This window comes from Empidonax traillii, unplaced genomic scaffold (genome assembly GCF_003031625.1).
Source record: "Empidonax traillii isolate 1590-97213 ecotype Southwest subspecies unplaced genomic scaffold, ASM303162v1 scaffold196:size3368384, whole genome shotgun sequence".
Classification (NCBI taxonomy): domain Eukaryota; kingdom Metazoa; phylum Chordata; class Aves; order Passeriformes; family Tyrannidae; genus Empidonax; species Empidonax traillii.
Window position 1 is genome coordinate 3,078,456 of NW_020955389.1, and position 22,326 is coordinate 3,100,781.

General features: G+C 36.8%; 1 protein-coding gene across 1 annotated transcript in view; it reads right to left on the bottom strand.

The window, feature by feature from the left end:
- Positions 1-22,326, bottom strand: part of GABBR2 (gamma-aminobutyric acid type B receptor subunit 2) — a 467,186-nt gene that overhangs the window by 348,407 nt on the left and 96,453 nt on the right. The window contains exon 2 of the mRNA XM_027886882.1: positions 10,202-10,339. Within this exon, the coding sequence (XP_027742683.1) occupies positions 10,202-10,339 (138 nt within the window). The remainder of the gene's footprint in view (positions 1-10,201; positions 10,340-22,326) is intronic.

Sequence of the window (22,326 nt, forward strand, 5' to 3'; positions counted from 1 at the left end):
ACCTTCCATTAGACCAGGGTGCTCAGAGCCCCATCCAATCTGGTCTTGAACACTTGCAGGGGGTGAGCAGCCACAGCTTCTCTGAGCAACCTATTCAAGTGCCTCACCAACCTCACAGTAAAGAATTTATTCCCAATAGTAAATCTGAACCTACCCTCTTTCAGTTAGCCGTTACCCCTTGTCCTAGCTCTCCAACCCCCCTAAAAAGTCCCTCTCCAGCTTTCTTATAGACTGCCTTCAGGTACTGGAAGGCTGTTATTAAGTTTTCCCCAGAGTACTCCCTTCTCCAGGATGAATCACCCCAGCTCTCTCAGCCTGTCATCACAGCAGATGTGATCATCACAGTGATCATCTTCGTGGCCTTCACTGGACAAATGCAAAAAAGCATCCAGCTTTTGATTTGTAATTGTAGACTATTTCAGACTTTTAGACTGTCATCCCTTTTCTACAAGCTTTTATTTTCAAAAGGGTTATGATGAAGAACTTTCTTGCTCTTTTCTATGGCAAAAAAGTAATACTTTATTTATGTCAAGATGATAGTGGTTTATAATGAATACAAAGTTGTAGCTCCCAAGCACTTTACACAATACTTTAGACTGCTGGAAACCTGTCACTCCCCAATCACATGTATTCCTAATCCCTCATCTGAATACTGAAGGACTTTAACAAACTTATCAGAAGCTGTGCCACTAATTTTTTTTTTACTTTTAGAAAGCAAACTGGCATAATGAATCCACATCCTCATATGTATTGTGCCCTCACAGTAGCTTAATTATAAATAATCAAAGAAGTTTCCTAGCTTAGCAAAGCTCATAGTAGTAATACTGTCAATCTTGATTTAGTTTATTAATTAGCTTGAGATAGGCTGTCTATCAGATAACAAAGTCTAATGGACTTCTTCTGCAAGATAAAGGAAGATTAGGACTACTCTTCATTAGAGAAATGCTTTCCTTTACTCTGAGAATTAGGAGCAGAATGTGTCATAGCTTAACACAGAGTTCAGAAATTTCAAGCTACTCATCTCCTAAGAATTAATGAAACCAAGACAAGACAAAAAATCAAAGTAAATCGGGATTTGCAATTACAGTTTGGAATTTAAACACAGAGAGCCAAAAAGAGATTCTGAAAGACTGGAAAGGTGCAATTGTGGAGCTACTTTTCAGTAGGAAAATAAGTTTACTTAAGCTTTCTACTGCTGTAAGTTTTAAATGTGACAAGAAGGAAAGCGAAATAAAATTACAAGTCAATGTTTAAAAGCTGTAAGGTGTGTTCCTCTTCGCAGTGTAATCCTAGGGCCAAACAAAATCTCCTACTCCAAATACAGATTGCTTCAGATGTAAATTTGTATGCATTTATTAGTGGTTTTCCAACAGAGTCTGGAGGTTCTTAAGCTAAGCTGATCATATCTGTTTTCTCTGACATTGAAATTCTGGTTTTGCTATGTGTGATAACTAAGACTGGAGGAAATAAATGTGTTTTCCAAGACACTTCGTGTTTAAAACATAACTATCCCTTGTTCAATTGGCCTTATTTTTCTCCAGTTGTGTTAAAACTTAATTGATATATGGAGAAAGCATGTAGTAAGATCTACAAGTCCCCAGGAACTGTTCTAGAGGTATTCAAGTACTGAAAATATAAAAATTAAAACATATGCCATACAAGTTTCAATACTAGATGAATCATATACCAAGAACACCGCTGCTCTTGAGAATCATGCCCATAGAACAGTTTCTATCATATGAGGATTTGTACTTTAGCGCTTCCTTTTCTATAAACATATCACCATTGTGTTATTTCTTCAATGGAGCATAATTAACCTTTTTCTGGTTTTAAAGGCCAAGACATATTTTATTTCCTTTTCAAAGTTATGTAAAGATGTTCCTTTTTTTTTTTTCCAAGCGCTTGGTGTATGAGTTTGTTCTTCAATTTATGCCCAGGAGCTGCTGTTGCTGAATTTGTATGAATTATGCTATTCCTCAAAATAAGTAATTAAGTAACTGCTGTCAAACAGCATTCAGGAGAAAGCAGGTTAATTTACCACATGAAAATGCTTTCCTTTTTCTGTAATAGAACAGTATTTCGAAGAAAAACATTCAAATAAGAGAGAATGAAATGAAGAAATGAATTTAGGGCTGTGGGAGTAGTAGTATGATGCAACAGGTTTTACTGTATCACTTTTGACTTAGGTGTATTTGCCTTTTACTGGGGGAAGGTTTGTGTGTTCCAAGGACAGCTGTAGCTACGGCAGAGGGTGCCACTCTATATAAGGCCACTCAAGCCAGGCTGGACAAAAGGACTGGATAGAAAACAACCACAGGGCTTTCCAAGAAGGCTGCTGAGGAACAGGCCAGCAAGCTGGTCCTGTAGAACACAATGTCACCTTTCAGAAACAAATTAAAATAGCCACTCTGACAAACAGCATACCAAAATAATCAATTCCAGCTTTACAGAAGTTATAGATATGGTGAAAATAAACATAAGGACCACATTTGGGGAATTGGTGGTAAAAGAAGATTGAAATCCACTTTTCTAGAATATTTGAAATGTTGCATCAGTCAGAGAAATGCAACACTGTAGTCTGAACATTTTGAAATAAATTAATAATGATTGCCAAAAATCAACAAAAAAGAGATAAAGTGACTTTGAGTGAAATAAGATAGTTTTAATCAATATAACGTTTAAAACAGAAAAATCATATACAGATGGGCAACTAATTAGCACCTTATTTCCCTGAGCTAGCTTTCAAATGAGGGAAATAAAAGCAAGATTTGTAGAAAGTCAGGCACAGGGCAAAATGCAAGGGGTAGCTCAAAATTCAGTGCTGCAAGTGTTGAGAAACTATAAAAATGCTCCCACTAAACAATGGGAGACATTTGATTAATGAATCAAAAGGTGATTCTTTGGGCTGGCAGAACTGTGAATAAGTCAGTTATGATCATTAATGGGACATTAGTGTCACACAGCTCTATCCCCACAAATTCCAGAGAAAGTCAAGTCTACCTCCCCTTGCTAAACCACCTCCAGAAAAAAGCAGCAGCAAATAGCAATAAATGAGCCTGAGGGGACATGAGGGATACCTTTACAGCAGTGAAGGAAGTGGCAGCAGTAGCCACAGGGCGCAATACTGAAACATTTTGGTGAGTCAGATTCTACCTGGCAAGTCTACCCTAGCTGAAGGGCTGCAAAAGCCACATGAGAAAAATACTTCAACCCTCTTTTATAGAAATGAACAAAATGAGGAAAACAAAAGACCAGTTGAAAAAAAACCCCAATAATACAAGCAGTGAGACAGAATAAAAGTTACACAGAGGGAAAAAAAAAAAAAAAAAAAAAAAAAAAAAAAAAAAAAAAAAAAAAAAAAAAAAAAAAAAAAAAAAAAAAAAAAAAAAAAAAAGGAGGAAACAAAAATGCAAGTACACAGCCATTTTTTATTCTGATAATAAATTACCCTGGATATTTTAAACACTTTATCAATAAAGTGAGTTAGCATTAAAACACGAGGTTTTGTATTTAAAAAAAAAGTATCTATGCTTGTATACTGCACTATGGGTTAGGGGATTTAATGTATTTTATTTTTGTTCAAGAGGCCATTAAGATTCACGGGAAGAGTTCATGAAGGAAAGCGAATATCTAATTTGTTCAGAATTAAATGCGTTTTCCCAAACACAAACATGGCAACATAACACCCTTGCCTTTTCAGTATGTGTCTGTTCCCTAGATCACCACTCACTTTCATTTCATATTATTGATCCAATACTACACAAAAGTGATAGCATTATTATGTACAAACAGCTAAGAAGGGAAAAAAAAAGTGTTGTTTTTTTTTTCTGACATTATGTGCAGAATAGTTAGAATAAATATATGGTTTCAGTCTTCAAACACTTTGACCTAACTCTAGAGCTGTATTAAAATTCCCGTACTCATGCTTTATGTAATGAACTGAACTTTAGACATTAGATCAATGGCAAAAACTAGACTATATATTTTAGTTTTGTCATTTTCTCCAGAAAAAACAATATGAAAAAGAACAGCTAATCATTTCTGAAGAAAAGTGAACACTTCATAGAAACAGTTTCAAACTGATGGAAAGAGAGGATAAGCCATAGTAATCAATGTCACACATTTAAGCAGAAGGCAAAAAGAAGAGAAAAAAATGTCCTACTAACTCTTGCAGTGCATCAGAAATTTAGGATGTGCACTTCTTGCCATAACTCAGCCTGGACATTTTCTGAAATTTTCAATTTAAACTTTGCGGATCAAATTTCTGCCATTAACAGCAATGCTAATATCTCCTCTGGGGTATAACTGCAATAATGCACTGGGAACCAGGATCAGTGCTTTTAATCACTGCAAAAGAACTTATCTCACTGAAGTTATTCTTCTGCCCTAGGCCAGTCTCCTCTGCTGCACTGCTACATTCATCTTTCTAAGTTTAAAGGTGAACATACAACTACTTCCACGTCTCCCAAATGTGTTTTTTCCTTGTGAACGTGTGCATCTGTCCACACACTGAGACACACAGTCTAATTAGGAAGCATGGCACTGATGATCTGTTTCAACTCCCCATGCTTCTGCTCCTCCAGCAGCAACCACAGAGCTTCGCAGGCTCTATCAATAACAGCAGGGCTCCTGCCGGCAACTTGTATCAAGGGGAGGATTTGCAGAACTAAAAGGTCTATCTCCCTCCAAATTCACCAGAGCTTCTCACAAATGACGAGCAGCTTCACATGAAACTCTGCCTGAAGGTCAGACCTACTGTGTTTTCTTCCTGTTCAGGAGCTCCCAGGCATTCCTACGGCAAAGTGAGCAAAACTTCCTTATGTGCTCAGCTAACTCCTGAAAGCAGGACCAGAAAGTCATCAGGTTTGCACCTTACATAACGAGACCTCAAGAGTTGTTTTCCCTCACACACTTTGCCTATTAAAAGCACAACACAAATACAGAAAGCCTATAAAATCCCTCTAATCCCAAGAGAAAAAAATAAGAAAGCAAAGGAAAAAAGAAGGGGGGGGGGGGAAATAAGAGATCACAATGGTGTTTTGTGGGCCAAGAAACCAAAGACTCTGGATGTGTGGTGCATTGGGTCATATTCCAGTGGGATAAAGGTCTGTTCAAGTGGGATTGCCTGCATCACATAGATAGAAGGTGCTAATCTTCTTAGCCAAAGACTAGTTTAAATGGCCTTTTCATTACTCAAACTAATAATACATGGAAATTGTGCAATAAAGGCAAAAGTAGTGTAAACTCACTCCACTGGAACAAGAGAGACAAGGAATATTAAAAAAAAAGAAAAACACCACACTTTTTTTTATCAAATGTTTATGTGTCCATGCCAGAGGTCCATGTAAAAAGTATAAGGATTTAGAAAATTCAGCTATTAACAAGAAGAAATTTGATTCAGTGGCCAGTATAGAAATCTCTGTGATGAATTGCACTACTTCAGTGTTAAAATCCACCATTTATAACCTGCATATAGCTATGAAATTCCGTAAACAAGAATTTTGATGAGTAACAGGGACACCTAATAAAGCCTGGTTTCCTACAGATACATGTATCTCAGGTTTCTACAAATACACACACAAACACATACCTCAGCTCCTACTCTAAATTGTTCTGGGTTTCACCTTTCCTCTGTGTTCCCTTAATTTTTCTTCTGTTGCTTTTTTTAACAATCCTCTCAATGCAGTCAGTCCCCTTTCCATAAACAGTCTCTGGACATGAAGCACTACATTGCATGGTTGGCCTAAAGTTCTCCTTGCTCATACTGCAGCTTCTCCTTCAGTCATCTGGATCCCTCTCCTCAGCAGCTCATTTTCACAGAAATGTATAGAAGCTAATAATCTTTGGGAACTCCTTTGTTAAAATTTGGTTGCAACCGGCCAGTGGTCAGAAATTATTAGGAGGAACTGACAATGAAATCACATCCGTCTTATTTCAGAAGGAAACCAAAGGTTAGAAACATCACTGATTTTCTTGAACATCAGCAGCCTCTTCAGTGATTCAGAGATGAGATCTTGAATACCTATGGATCTCTGGGACAACAAAACAAATCTCAGGGTAGGCTCCTTATTATTCAATTACACTAGCTGGAGAACTAAATGAGTTTTCCCTTTCTAACATCCCTTTTTAACAAGTGGAACTCGCCCTATATTAATATGCCCAAAAGTAATACATCATGATTAGGGTACCTATAATTTTGTTAGAAAACTTTCCAACATGAGGTGCTGAATCCAAAATAAGGTTACTCAGTTTTCAATGTCATTACGATCTAATCACTGGATTGCCTGAAGCAGTTACTTGCCTAGAAGCTGGTAGTTATGACTAGATTACATAAAATATGCAGAAACAGAGGATATTCCAAAGAAGCACAAATATTTATACTTTGTTTCTGGCAGAGGCTTATTTCCAGAGTCAGATGAAATTGTAAATGAAGCAGGTTGTATGAGAATGTAAATGGCACAACAAAAGAAAATGACAGATCTCCAAAAATGGAGAAAGAGTTCTGCAGATTAAGAGAGATGACTGTTGTGGTCAAAATCCTCATCCTGATTAAATATTTCTGTTAATATAGCAATTAGGGAAAGTGAGAGATGACAATGAAAACAGAAGAAAGAGTAATATATAAAATATATAAATTATATGCTTTTGCCACTCTAAGAAATTCACGTGGAGATGTAAACAGATGTAATCCTGAAACAAAAGAGAAAGACTGAGATGCTAACTATCTCCTCTGTTTTGCACTACTTGGATACTAGCAGGAATGCTTCGGTATACAAAATCAAAATAAATAACTTGCCTTTTGCAAGATGTTGTAGATACTATTCATTATTTTTCTTCACTTTTTTTAATTGCCTTGAACACACATTGAAAGGCAATGAGAATAAGATTAATCTGGTAGAATCTGACATCGAAATATTCACCCTACAACACAGCAGGTACCAAGTATTATACCTTTGTGACTTTAAGACCCACTGCCAAAGGCACAGAATAAATATTATTTGCACTTTTAAACTGAAACACCAAGGGTTCAAACTGATTCCACACCACGGACTGGAGATCAAAGATGTACATGCACCCTCCAGCCCATGCTCAGACTGTTACTCAACAAAGGACTGCTGGCACACTGAAATTACCCACTAAGCTTTTCATTTGAGAGGCTAGGGAATGGGTGTCTGCATATGTCCTACTAAGAATGTGTGTTCAAAAAATATTTTCCAAGTTTTGTCACCTAGCATACCTCAATGAAAGTCCTTCAGGATGACATAAATCTTTGCAGTCCAAAACAACTTGCTCTTTTCACAGATATAAAATGCTCCATTAAAATATAATTAATTTTGTTACAGTAAGAGATAATTAAATCAGTCAGCAATTGAAGGCAGCTAATTGAGAACAAAAACTCCCTTTCTCTTGCTGATCATAACTAAACCAGAATTTGTCAAGACAGAGAAGGAAAAGTTCCCTGTGTTTTGATACAGCACAGAAGTAAGGCAAGTCACCTTCAGACTAAGACTCTTCTCAACCTCTGATAGTCCTGCATATTTCACCTTGTTCCAAGCCACCAGTGACCTGATTTAACCAGTTAAGTAAAACAGACTATCATTATCAATAGCATACAGTAAGGAGAGTAGAGACTGAATCTGCCTTGCAAAAAACTATTTCCTTCCCATCCCCCATCACTACTTATAGTTGCCTGAGTAGCAAATGTAGCACAATAATTTCCAGCACATTTATACTCTTGGCCTTTTTTTTCATTGTTTGGTTTTGGCAACTTTTTACTGTAGAGAATGACAAAGAAGTAAAACAGAGAAATTCACCCAAACAGAGGAAACTTGAAACTTGAAATTCAGGGCTAAAAAGCTTTCAGAAAAGTTTGGAGATTTTTTGCAGTCAGCAAGTCTCATACTGTATGTACCCAAGGAAGTAATTTTTTCAGTTATTTTTTTTCTTTTCTTCTCTATTCCCCCAGGACTATGAGTATCATTCTGCATTTCCCTTGCATGGAAGGCAGTCATCACTTTGCTCAACCTCATGACACCTGTGTAAATCAAATCAAATGTTCCTGCTAGGGTTAAGAGCTTTGTTTTCATGACTGCAGGCACACGGACAAAGTGATGGGGACATTCAAATGCAAATACTCTACTCAATAATACAATGTCAGGTTATTTTTTGTCTGTATGTTGTTTTCCCTCTTGACTTGAAATGACTTCATCATAATTTCATATAACAATTTATGTGAGTTTGCTGTGATTCCTTGAGGTGGAGTTTCAAGTTTTGAGGGTGGACAATCTTGTATTTTATCAGGTTGAATATTGCTCTGCTTCTGAGAACTACAGAATTCTATCTTTTCTTTCCATTGAAATTATGCTTTTAATCAGAGATACTTATGTCAGTGGATCCTGAGGAGTCAAAAGATTTGTACTGATCTCCCCCCTGTCTTGTAAATTCTACATCTGCTGATTTGCAGATACACAAAGCCCTGTCACCACATGACATAACACTTTCTCAAGCAGTATTTAGACTGCTATAGCATCCATAAAGCCTCATCACACTTCCCAGCCGTGCTGCTATTTGTGTTTTTTTCATCATCCAGTCAATCAATATCTAAAAACCTGACACAAAGCACAGTTTTGCCACGTGAGGATTTATCTAGTGCTCACAGGATGCTGAACCCAAGCAGTAAAGAGTCCCTTGATGGACTGATATCACAAATAATATTTAAGACATAGTCACAACCGTAGTGGTTAAATACAAAGAAATAAATGCTCTCTGGTAGCAGTGCATCATATCGTTCTATATTTTAACACATATATTGACAAGTTCAGGCATTTGAAAGCTTTCTAATCACCCTTCCTTCTAGTCTGAGCAACTTCATGAACAAATTGATTTTCAGATTGTATCAGGCAGAACTTGACTGCAAATGAAAAGATTTTTAGCACAATAAAATCCAGCTATTTAAAACATCCTACATCATCTGGAAGTTCCATGTGACAAATTAAAAAGAAACAGAGCTTCAGCCACACACTTCATTATAGGTCATGAACTAGGCCATTTTTAAGAACAGTGTTAAAGGATAGTGTCAGGCTTTCTGTTCTTTCTGCCTTCTCCCCAGAGACACACTGTTATTTTGTTTCCACAGTAGAACTAATGTTTTTCACATTAGAAAAAAAATCCTGAATCATAAGAAAAAAAGATCTGATCTGACAAGCATTGTAAACACAGTTAACAAGCTACTTTAATTATCCTCCTAAGATTTTCCCATTTGTACTCTGATCATCATCTTCTTCACAAACTTAATTATGCCTCATTTGTTCTTTCTGCACTACTCTCAGTAAGTATTCCAGGTGGAAAAGAGGAGCCTTTTTGTAACTGTAACCTCAGGTAATTTTTATATATTTTTTTTTTTTTATTTTGCTAGAGAATAATTTGGATTTTTTTAATAAAAAAATATACAAATTTATCCTTGGACAATATGAATATTGAGTAGAAAGCCAGGGTATTTCTACATCAGAAAAGCAAAACTAGATGGCTACATGAATAGCCATCAATCCAAAAATTAACACTAGACAGATGATTGAATAAATGAAAATCATGCTGTTATCATCTGCATTTTAAAGATTAGTATTAATAAATTCTGATTCCTCAGCAGAGGGAACCTTTCCACAAACTTGACCTTTGAGAAAGTCAGGAAGAAGAACAGCTGCGAATAAATGTGCTTTGTGAGCTACATACTGAGACATGAACCCAGTTACTACTTAGAATTTATGCACTTCCAACAGTTTTAAAGTCCATAGGAATTGTTGCATTATGACTGAGCAGAGATTGAGTAAATACCCAGAAGTACCATAATTTGAAGCCTTTCAAAAGTCCTAGGTTCGCTCGTCTACCATGATTGAACTTGATTTTCATTTAAGTTGCTTTTTGAGATACATTAATTTTATTTAATTAACCTGCTGAGACACATGACTGCTGCCCCATACTCACATGCATTTTGAGTACTATGTCAAGCCTTAAAATCCAGTGCTATATAGAAGTAACTATTCTTCTTTAAACATACCTTCATTGGCCTTTGGAACTGAGACATACTAATTACACAAAATGAGAAGCGAGAAAAGCATCAAACCTAAGTTTCTAAATTTCAAAATAAAAAGATCCAGAGATGCAAGATAATCAACATTTGAATATATTCCGTTCCATGCCTTACCTGAACCAGATTCCACCCTTTTAGAGATTCAGCAATGATAGAAGTAACTGTTGCACACACACCACCAAAAACCATCAGATGATTAGGTCCATATTTTATTGCATCATAGAAGGCTTTGAGTCCTTTTGCATTGTCACACTGGAAAAAAAAAAAAAAGACAAAAAGGAATCAATATTCAATGTCATAAATAAAATAATTAACTAAGAAATAAACTATTGGGCAGTTAGGCAGGAAAAAAAATCAGAGGTTGCACAGATATAAAAATTGTACAATATATAACATTTGAAAACCTAAACATGAAGAATCAGAGTATTCACTTCAAGCCCCCCAATCTGCTGTGGTGAAAGAACAGCAACCCCCCTCCTTATATTGAATAAAACCAGATTTCCAATACCACCATTTGACAAATAATGAAAGAGGTCCAGCAAAAAAAGGTTGACTGAAACCTTTTCTACCATTTCCAAAATTAAAATTTGGAATGTAATCCCAGCTTGCCAGTGGGACTTCCATAGTAGGAGGAAAGTTGGACAATACTGCTGGACTCTATAAAAAAACTTTTGTCTGTAACGAAAACTCCTAAGCAACCTCTCCTTAAAGTCCAACCTCAATATTCTGTGCAAAATTATGTAATGGAGAGATTGTTATTTAGAAGGAGGAGAGACTGTTATTTAGAAGGACAACACAAAGTCTTCAAAAGAAAGCAAAACAATGTTCTTTTAAACTGCTGAGGATTTATTTGCTCTGCTCTCATAACTCACACTGCTTTGTGCAGAAGGCTGGGCTAAATGACACTGTGAGGTCCTTCTCACCTGACCTGTTCTGGGCTTCTCTGATTATTAGTTTGATCTTTATTTCAGGTGTAAAGAATTTTACTGTAAACTGAGACCAGGACTCAAAATTAAGAAATAGGGGGTTGATGTTAGTCAGTATTGCAAAAGATATATCAATCCATGAATGGAGCAGTATCAATCATTCATAATAATCCATGTAGTCACGGCTTTACTCCTGAGCTTGCAACAAAGTATTAATCAATTATATACCTGAAGTTAAGAATTTGATTCCAAACCATACTGGAAGTCAGGAGTGCCAACAGGCACTTCTCCACTAGCAGCCACTTCTTTATCTCTCTTTTTGAAACAAAAATTTTCTGCCCACTTTTGCCTCCTCTACAAAGTCTTGCACAAATATACTCTTTATAAGAAATATCATACACCAGCCTCCCATATTTCATTATAACAATTCAATAAAACAACTCATTAACTATCAGCATCCAAGTAGTAATTGTATTGCATTTTGTGGAGAGAATAAAGATTTTGACTAAGAAGTTTGGAAGCTTATATTAATCTCCTTACTGAATTAATATGCTAAATGAAAAATTACTCTATTTGCATTCTATCTGCAAGAATAGAATTATTACTCCCACTTATTCAAAAGGATACAGACTTCTAATGCATAGACCTTTCTAAATTGCATAATACAGCACAATGCCTTCCTTCTTAATGCAGAAAAAAGCCCAAACCACTTCAGTATGGTAGATGCTCCCCTACCAGTTTGATGGACTGGTGGCAAGCTCACATTGTGAGGGAATTAAGAATGTGATTATTGGAAGAAGCAGTGTCCTCCATTCTTACTCCTCCACTCCCTAGTTAAAGACCAGTTTATTCTAAGTACAACTAGAAGGCTCAGCTAAATCCCTACTTTTATAAGCAGCCAAGGACACTGGAGCTTTAAGTATCTGAACTTAATTGACATTTAGCCAAGTCTTTGCCCTCATCCACCATATTATTTGAAGGTGCAGTAGCAGAGATTGTTGAACCGGTTTTCATAGCAACTTAAAACCAGTTAATTTTTTTTTTTCATTGTGACATTTTAGATGTCTTGCTGAAGAGCAGTTGAAGAAGAATACAAGTCATATATTAAATAAAGATGATGTTAATGTAAAATAACAGTCAGAGTCTGTAGCCCATGAAAGACTATGTACATAGAAAGCTATGGAGAAATAAAATTCTGCATTCTAAATGATAAAGATCTATGGCATATTATTTGAAGTCAAATTCACACTGAAATTCACATTTGTATCACAAAGCACTGATGCATTTTTAACAATGATTTGCCTACAAAATGTTTCTCACTGCAGTAAACTTGTGCAATTATGGGTCCCAGTAGGTTGACACTCTGGGAGGTCCAGAATTGATATTATTAGAAGGTTTTTCTTGTTTGATTTTTACCTGTTTATGAAGATACTTGCATGACAAAAACCCTTTTTCAATCACACAGCGGTTCTCTTGGGAAGGTATGCCAAAATCTTTATTCATCTTTCCCAAAGTGAAAGGTTCACACTGCTGAGATATATTACTGATCAATCAAAAGTACATAGAATAACACCTGGGCTTCTCTTCATTGTGATTCAGTTAAAAGTTAACCATGTTCTCACCTTTGTACTTTCCTCCTTAATAGTCTCATCTCTCTGTCTTTTACGCCACCATGATTATACTAGACTCTGTCTACTCCCTGAGCAAAACCGTCCCAAAAGTCCAAAGTATGTCTCAGAGATAAAGAATAAGAACTTAATACTGTGGCTGGCCACAACTGGACAGATATGAAAGGAAAAATGAGAAAGATGGGAGAAAGCAGGCTTTCACATTTGTTTAATGTCACATTTCACAACATACACTGTGTATAGCATTCTTCCCTGCAAGCAACAGAACAGTCTGTCACAAGCATTAAAAAATAAACATTCAGATAAAAATAATAGCCCTACCAAGCCAGACAGACAAGTAGTAGAAAAGGTTTCTTCCTGTTTCTGGTCTGAGGAACATATCCTTAGCAAGTTCCTGGAGCCCTCTAAACAGTGTGAGTTTTTAAGAAATCCCAAGCAGCCCTTGCTGCTCATGGCCTTCTATTGCCAAAACCTACACATGGAACCCTAAATGAGGACAACACTGTTGAAAGACAAAAGTCGCTGAAATTCCCATCGTATTCCCACCAATTGAGTTATTGAGTTGCTGTCACCAAGAGACTTCAAACAGGTTCAGGAACAATGCTATGCAGCAATCTAATTACCAAAATCCACATTAAAAAGCAGAGGTTAGAAAGTCCTGGCCACATGTGGATGACGAGAAACTGACCGGCTTTAATTGGAGCATGACTAAAAGCAACGAAGGGGAAAGAATCCCTCATAAAAAGTCACAAGCTTATATGATGAAAAATATAATCTGAAAGATCCAACATTCCTTTTGCTACCTAGTTTCGCTCTTTCACCTTAATTGTTATCAACATGTCTATGTCACTGAGCTGTACTGCAATCATCTCAGTTTTGACCCATATATGAATCTAGACAGTATGCAGTGCCACTGAACTTGACTCGCTGAAACACTGAGGATAGCTGTAATATCTTTCTTATTGAGGACGTGTAGTTTTACCCTAACTAGAATTTCAAATGCATATGTTTTGATACATGTCCCAGTTTTCTTCAGGGGAAGGAGATGAGAGCTACCTACCCCAAACACATTAATTGCTGTTCTCAGTCTCAGCCAAAAGCCTGCAATAAGAAACGTATAAATAGCAAACATACATATTAATAAAATAATTACATTAAGTGTATCTCTTAACACATTCACTTGATACAGATTACATGGAAAATTCACAAGGAAAAATACCAGCAAATCACCAGTCAGAGGTGTGTGAAGTGTCCTGCATCTTGCTGTGTCAAAGTCAGCTTAATATCACAGCTGGTATCTGACAAAGCGTGCATGGTTCTCATTTCCAAGGAAACAGAACCGCTTCTTTTAATTAAGAAAATAGCCAGATGAATTGCTGCATAAGAGAGAAGTCAAATAAGTTTGGGGATTGAAGTGTTAACCTTGCTGAATCCTCTTCAGACGAGAGGCTGACAAATAAAACTATAATCCTCCACCGAGAAAAGGATCCAAATGCACAGGGAGGAAGGACAGCCTGAGGCATTACGGGTGCACAAGGACAAGAAACATTTCTGTAGAGAACATCACAGCAGCTGAATACACAAGAGACCTTCTCCACTGTACCCAAAGGCCCTCTGCAGCTGAGAGAAAAGGTGTCCCATGTGAAGCCACACATCACTTAAGCCAGGAGAAGCAGAAGGACTGATCAGTGAGGGTTCTTGGCTGCCAGGAAGGCTGTCTGGCAGACAGTGAAAAAACACCAGGGTGTGCACTGAAACCCTCATGGACATAGGCATAATACAGATCCTTGGTGCACAGAACAGAAATGCATATGGCTTCCATACATAAAGTAACTCATAATTTAGCTGGTCTTGTTAGAGTAGCACAGCAGTAAGAACTATAGGGATGAATATGGTGGTCAGATGCATGATTATGTTTAGATTTCTACCTGTCGGATAGCTATGACAAACTGTTTCTCAGTTAGCTATATTCTGGCACAGCTTGACTTTTTCTGAGTAGCAGTAAACCTGAGGAATAAGTATCTATTGAGTTACTGACAACTGATATCAGACATCCTTTACAGAGAGTGGGAATAACAAACAGCTGTCGCCTGCATAATAAAATATCCAACTTTATCAAGTGATATGAGATTTTTCAGCAGCACTCTGCTGTGAGTATCATTGGACAGAGAAACAAGTGCTCATAAAAATATAAAGAAACTTCTTTAAACAGAGAGAAGAGAGGTACAAAGCCGTATTCCTACCCTCTGCAAAATCGTGCTCAGGAACTAACTCTGTGTTACATCATCAGCTCAAAAGGAGCTAAGAAATGAGGAGCATGAACAAATATTTCAATTTCTTTTTCACTGAATTCCTTAAAGTCATTTGTAAATATGGACCATTTGGTGAAGAACATACAGACAACTACTCTGAGCTACAACAAAGGTCAACCAAGTTAGCATCCTCTGCCTGTTTTACACTTTCAAAGCCAGCAATTATATTTTTGCATTAAATTGCTGTAACTGTATTTTCTTTCCATGATTTTGTACAACTGCTCTTGAAACCACCACTTTGACAATCACAGTATCTGGTGACAACATAATAAACCATTCAAAGATAAAGCACTACCTTTCATTTGTTCCGGAATTCTTCACACTGTGCAAAGTAGGTGTGAGGTGCCTTGCTATGAATGTTAAAAGTTCATAAACACATGAAAAGAAATGGGACTAGTTCATAGATCAAAAGCAATTCAAATTCTTAAGAGAGAAATGGCAATTTTCTCAGGAAACTCCTGGATCACAGCTTATTAGTAGCTAGGACACTGTTCTAGGGAAGTAGGATTAAAAACTTGACTTTTCCTACTGATCAACTGTTACAGGATGATGCCAAGCACTTCCATCAAGTCTGGTCTGAACCACTATAGCCATTCCTATATTCTGTATTTGAAAAACAAAAGGAAAACCCTCCAACAACAGCAAACTTCTGTATCTTAAAACTGAAATTAACTCATCCCAAACCGTGGCCCTTCTGTATGTTATTTTTTATTGTTTATCATATTTTGATTTTAACTGCTAGCAATCAGATTTGGTTTTGCTTTAGAAGGTGTGGACACAGTAGAGAAGGACTTTATCTATTCAGGGAAATATTTCCCAGTAAATTGACAACTCTTGACATACTTTGAAATTTTACCTAGCAATTTGTTTATCTGATTCTGCCTACTGCACAGGGAATAGTTAACAGAGGGCCATCACTAAGGTACTGGTGCTTGGCATCCCATTTAACAGATTATATTCTGCCTCAGGTGTCACCAGCCTCTTAAGTCATTGACCCTGCAGCAAGGGTGACCACTCACTCCTCTGACACCTCATTTCCTAAGAGACTGTCTAAACATCTTGCAAAAGCTCAACCTCTTGCTCAATGACATTTTCTTTTTTCTTGGTTCACTGTTTGGGAACTGAGTCCACCCAGCAAGATAAACAAAAATTTCCTGTCTCTCCTTATAAGAGAAGTATATTTACTTTTTCCATTCATCCACTTTTTTTTTTTTTTTCATTATATGACTTATAGTTTCCATCTCGTTACTATTTCTTGGAGAATATAACATTTACACGGAATGATTCCAATTTAAGAACTCCAATATAAAATGGAATTGGAATGTAGCAAATAGATAAATCCTGTGTAATCAAAACTCTGTCTATGGTTCCATCCAGATAAAATATGCAGTAATAACAGAGATCAATTTGACTTTTTCTTTTTAGAGTAATAACTTGGATTCAGCTTGAAAGGTAAAGTCTTTCTTCCAAGAAAGTTGAAGCTTTTCCTTGATATGTAACTGTTACACACACAGGAATTCGGAAGATCATCAGGAGATATTTTGCATATTTGCGATATGAAGATCACTCCCTTTCAATAACACAACCATTGGGTTAATGTGGCAAGGTTTCGGTAGCAGGGGAGCTGCAGGGGTGGCTTTTTTGAGAAGACACCAGCAGTTGCCCCCACATTTTTGTCCCCAGAACTGGCAGTCAGTTCTGGCCAGCTGCAAAAAAGGTCTGCCACTGTACAAAGCTGAACCCATCAGTAGTGCTGATGAAACTCTGTGATAACACATTTAAGAACAGGGGAATAAACCACTGCACCGCAGCTGTGAAAGAGGAACAAGTAAAAAATGTGAGAGCGACAGCCCTGCAGGCACCAAGGTCAGTGAAGAGGGAGGGACAGGAGGTGCCCCAGGTGCTGCAGTCCATGGTGAGACAGGCTGTCCCCGTGCTGTCCATGGAGAGCCATGATGAAGCAGAGATCCACCGTGTCTTTTTTTCTGGCTGAACCACAAATCAAATGCAGGAGGTTTTCTAGGGCTACACAGTGAGGAAATTCATAATTCAGGTAACACTGGCCAGGCTGTCTGTAAGATGGTGAGCAAGAATTCAAAACATTAACATCTCATCGTGAACTGCTAATGGAAAGCTAACATTTGGGTCTTGGTGAGATCCTATTGTGCACTATGAGCAATTAGTCAGATCCCACAGTATAAGTTACTGAGTTTTGCTGGATTATTCTGCAGCTGGAACTCTCATCTTACCAGAATCAAACTGGTGTTGATTCAAATATTCCTGGGCCAGAGGGGATTTTATAACATCCACACTGTATTTGCTCACCCACAACATACAGCCTATTTTATTTAGGTAATTCACTTCTGCATCAATCCAATAAAATATTACACAACACAGTTTTACAGATGTTTTCTAATTAGCAGCATTGATTGAAGTAGATGGATGTTCCCATACATAAGGTCATCTTGAATTAGAAATTTTTCCAAATATTCTTAAAGCTGCTTATAGACGTTCACATTCAGAGTTTTATAGCATATATATATAAAACAAAAAAAACAGGTCTCAGAACTGTATTGTTTTTTGGGATTTTTTGACCTCCTGGTGCTCAAACACTGTCAGATAGTTTGGTACATTCGGTATTAACAGGGAGACAATGCCTTGCTTACTTCTTCCTCCCAACATTATCTATGCTATTCCATTGCCATTATGTTTTATGGAAATATGTGGAATTATAGAAAAGCATAAAAGTCTAGAGGAACAGTGTAGGGAAAATAATATATTCAAATATGTTTAGAAAACAAATAACATATTCTGGTTTTAAGAATAAGCTGGCTCAGTTTTCTCCAGCTATTCCAATTTTTACCAAGAAGTTCAACATTACAATGATTTCTCACTAGACAAATAATTAATTTTAATTATTCAACACTTCAGGAAAATATCTCTGGGCTTTATTTGCATCAAAAGACTTTTAAATCGCCCCTAGGAAATCAGTTGTGGTTTTGCATTTAAGTAACCTCAAAAGGTGCTAATTGTTTCAGACTCTTGAGCCCTAAGATCAGCATCACTTAAATTTCTTGTTGCAATCTACTTACTATTTTGTTGCCTCTTGGACATGAGCTGCAATAGATTTACAAAGCATTTGTCAGCTGCAGCTCAAGTACAGAATGACAAGGGAGATAACATTGGAGGGCTCAACACAGAATCACAAATGTCAATTCTACAATTTTGTACTTGTCTCATCTTTTTTCCTTCCCTTTATTCATTACCATTTATTATTACACTACCATAAATAGCCTATATTTTCACAGTCACACTCTTGGTCTATTTCAGATAGATTTCCTTTCATTCCATTCTCTGTGTTTTTAAGAACATAGAGAAGAATTCGCAGAAGTGAAAAGATGTGTTACTTATATATGATATTTGATTTTCTTTTTTTAGGTCTAGAATATGAGCACTGGAAAAGATATGTTTTTCAGCATGAATAATCAAAATAAATGAAAAAATTAAAACAGAAGTACATCATTCTATGTGTAGTAAAATAAATTTTCTGGAAGTACCTTTAAAAAGTAGAGTTTTAGCAATTTTTTCCTTTCCTTATGTCTACTATTGACTACATACTCAGTTTTAATAAGATTGGGATTTTTTCCCCAGGTCATTTTAGGAATAAGAAAATTTACGTGATGCAGGGAAGGGTACTATCTCTGAACTGTTAACATGCCTTTTCTGTACACTGAAAATCTTTAAATCCTAAAAACATGTAACTCCTTTTAACTGCAGTCTGTGCTCTCTGCAGGAAATAAAAGGAAGGAATGAAATAGGAGAATATAGAAGGAGAAAAATCCAAGTTTATAAAGAAAAATCAAGAAGCTCTTGTAGATGGAAGAAAATAGAAGTCTACTACTACAAAACATTTGAAGTAACAGTGACACACGTAATAGTATCCCTGGTATCCAATTCCTGAGTAACAATCTGGAAACGAAACCAAGGTAGGAGTGCAATGATATTTTGAAAAATAACTTGGCCCTCAGCAATCAGCAAGAATCAGTTGTGGGGGAAGCCTGCTGTATGAATTCCTTCTTTCCCATGACCTACTTGCTCCTGAAAAAGGCTTTATTTTTATAAAATGAGTGGGGAAAAAAAAAAATCTTTCTTGATACTTTTCTGACATTAAATCAAAATATTACTCTTCTAAGGGTGAGGAGATAGGAAAAAGAGCTCTTCAGCATTTTCCTGGTTAAGAGCATCATGCTGAAATAAAGTCTCCCTTGTGTGCCTCTGTCATAAGGCAACAGAGTCCATCTCTCAGTGCGCACAACCACAGACGTTTTTAAATAAACATTCACCAGGGATGACATGAGGCACAGATGACTCCAAGGCCCTTCAGAATTGCTCTTATAGCTTCTGAAAGTCACTTACCTGGAAGATGTGAGACAATCTCTTAAGCTATCACAAGGATGTCTGTAGCATCCTTGAGAATGTATTTGAATTTTAATAAAAGGTCCAAAAGCACTTGGCAATTTTGGAAAATAAGATGAAACCCTTTTCCTTTAGAAGTCAATGTTCAGCATCAAGAGTGCTAAGTGCTACATGTAGCTCCCAGTATGACTTTTTCTGAAGCAACATTGTTTGAATTTTTTCAAAAAAATTTTTTTTTAAATTCCTCAACAAGATTTTCAGAAACATAGATACAGATCAGAATTCAAATACAGCTGACAAAGTAGAAGTTTAGAAAGGGCCTAATGAATTAAGAATAGCAAAAAATAATTTTTTCGACTCAAGGGTCAAGAAAATCTAGTGTAACAGTCTTTGCTGCACATCTCTGATTTCTTAATTAAAATCTTTCTGTGATGTGTGTAATTTATCTAAGGAGGAATAACGCACAATCCTTTGGATAAGCTACAATTAAAGTTAGCCCATAAAAGCTAAACTGAATTCATGGTATGCTTTAATTTGACTTAAATTAACACAGCGCAAGATTACAATAATTCACCATTTTACAGAATTCTTAGGCTGGAAATGGATAGACTGCATATTAGCACAGGTAAATATATTTTTTTTCCCACTAATACCTGGCAAAAGAGATAATATGGAGAGAATACAGTTTTATTTCAATGACTACACAGATGGCATGACATTCACTGTAAGTAGGTGCAGTGCTTCACAGGTGGCAGGTATGAAAACCCCTCAAAATCACAGGCTTATCTGCACTGAGGAGCTGACTCAAAGTTGAATGTTAGATGCAAAAGAAAGAAAAGGAACAGACCTGGAAGTACAGAGAAATATTGGAATAGGAAGATGTTTAAAAAGGTTTCCAATTTCATGAACTCTGTAGGCAGGCTTATCACAGGTATTCCTTCACAGCTTTTCTTTAATAACTTGCCCAACTTAGTTAGTGTTTTCCCTATTTAAAGGCTCACTGTGATCTAGTTGAGTTTTATATTCCAGGAAAAAAACTGGTAGAAATTAGGAACCACTTCAAAAACATGAAATGGTGGAACTGTCTGACTCGTGGTCCTGTCACATTAATGCATGGACACTAAATTTCAATGGCTTTAAAGCTATGCAAGCAAGATATTTCCTTCATGCTGAAAACTGCAAGATGATTAACAAACAGCTGTTCCTTTACAAGATCAGGACAGGTTAGCAGACAGACAGAGTAATTCCTGCTGGCTGTTAACCAAGCTCTACAGAAACCTCATTGACACACCACAAAGAAGCCCCAGACTACCAAATTCACTGTCATTTGCCCAGTTACCTTCACTGTGGTTATATTTGACACTTCCCTGATTGCTGCTATTAATTTGGCACATAATGCTCTGCTAGGCACTGCTACTCCCCAAGCAAAGCTCATATGCATGAGTAGCATTCACATTTTTGTAAACTAAATTTTTAACTTGCCTAAACTCTAGTAAAAATGGCTTGACTAAACTCTACTAAACTCTAAACGACTCGTAGCAGGAAATTCTCTACTACTTTAATAACTAGATAGAGAAACAGATAATTTTTTCTGTCTGTCTACAAAGACAACACTGCCTTAAACATCTCCATGACTTGGGCAGACTCATTCAGTCCTAAGATGCCCAGAATTTTAAAAAAATAATGCAAATATCAAGTTCCTCAAGACAGCCTGCTTTCTCTTACACCAAGTACTTCAACAGAGCTAAATTGCTTTAAGCTTGTCCAGGGAAGAGTGCAGATTCTTGACATTCCTTTGTCAAATACGTACTGACTGTCACCCAGAATCTTAACAGGCTGACATGGTATAAAATGCTAATAGAATGATTCTAATAATTTTGTCAAGCATGGCTGACACTACACTGCCAAGTGAAAAAAAGTACTTTGTAGAGCTCTGGATCAATTTTAATTTTTGCCCTGGCATCAGAAAGGTAAAAGAAGTGGTGAGAATGAGATAAAATTTTCTTGCTATTTTTTTTAGGCAACAAACTGAAGGGAAATGTACAAGTCCTGACTAGCTGAAATATTAAATTGACAATGACCTTGTCCAAGGAAACCATTCTCAAAATGAACCAGTGCTTTGAATACCTTACAACATTTCAAATGTCTTACTTGATGCAACACTCAGTGTCTCAAGGGTAGGAAACGGATTTCTGTCGTCAAGTCTTCTACTACAAAGTCACGGTGCAGTAGAAGAGATATAATTAGGTTTTGTTTTGGCTACTGGAAGCTGCATAAAAATTGGCAGCTGTGGAAATTGTTGGTGCAGGATAGAGGCACAACATCTATTTTAAAACCAGTATTGGAAACACACACTAGCAAGCTTAGGATCTCAAGGCTTTGATAAAATACAAAAACACTCTTGTGCTATAAACCAGATGGTGCAGTAGAACCAAGAAAAGCATTTTCTACTTAAGCTGTGGTCAGAAACCATTACCTGGCTGCTACCTTTCCACAGCCCAATGAGAAGAGTTTATGCAAGTAGTTCCCACTTCAGGTAAAGCAAGTTGACAAATTACAACCAATATTTACAGTTGTCCTAATATAAATCTGCTGACCTCACGCTGAAATGGATGAGAAGAGTTCATACCACCTTTTCCACTTTGGCAAAGCAGGCTGTGTACGTACGTGTGTCTGTTTGTGTCATCATGTGCATGCAGAAGCAGTGACAGAGAGAGGACAAGGACAACAGTGTTGCTGGTTGCCACAGATCTTCCTGCAGCTCTGATTTGACTGGTACAATTTGAAGGTGAAGGACAACACAGCAGTCAAAAGAAAATGCTCTTATCAAATACTCTACATCTCAGCTTTAAGAATATGACAATATGACAAGATTTATTAGCAGAGTTCCACATACCAATCATAAAAAACAAACCCAGAAGCAAACAGAAAAACAAAAAACACCTACTGTGAAAAAC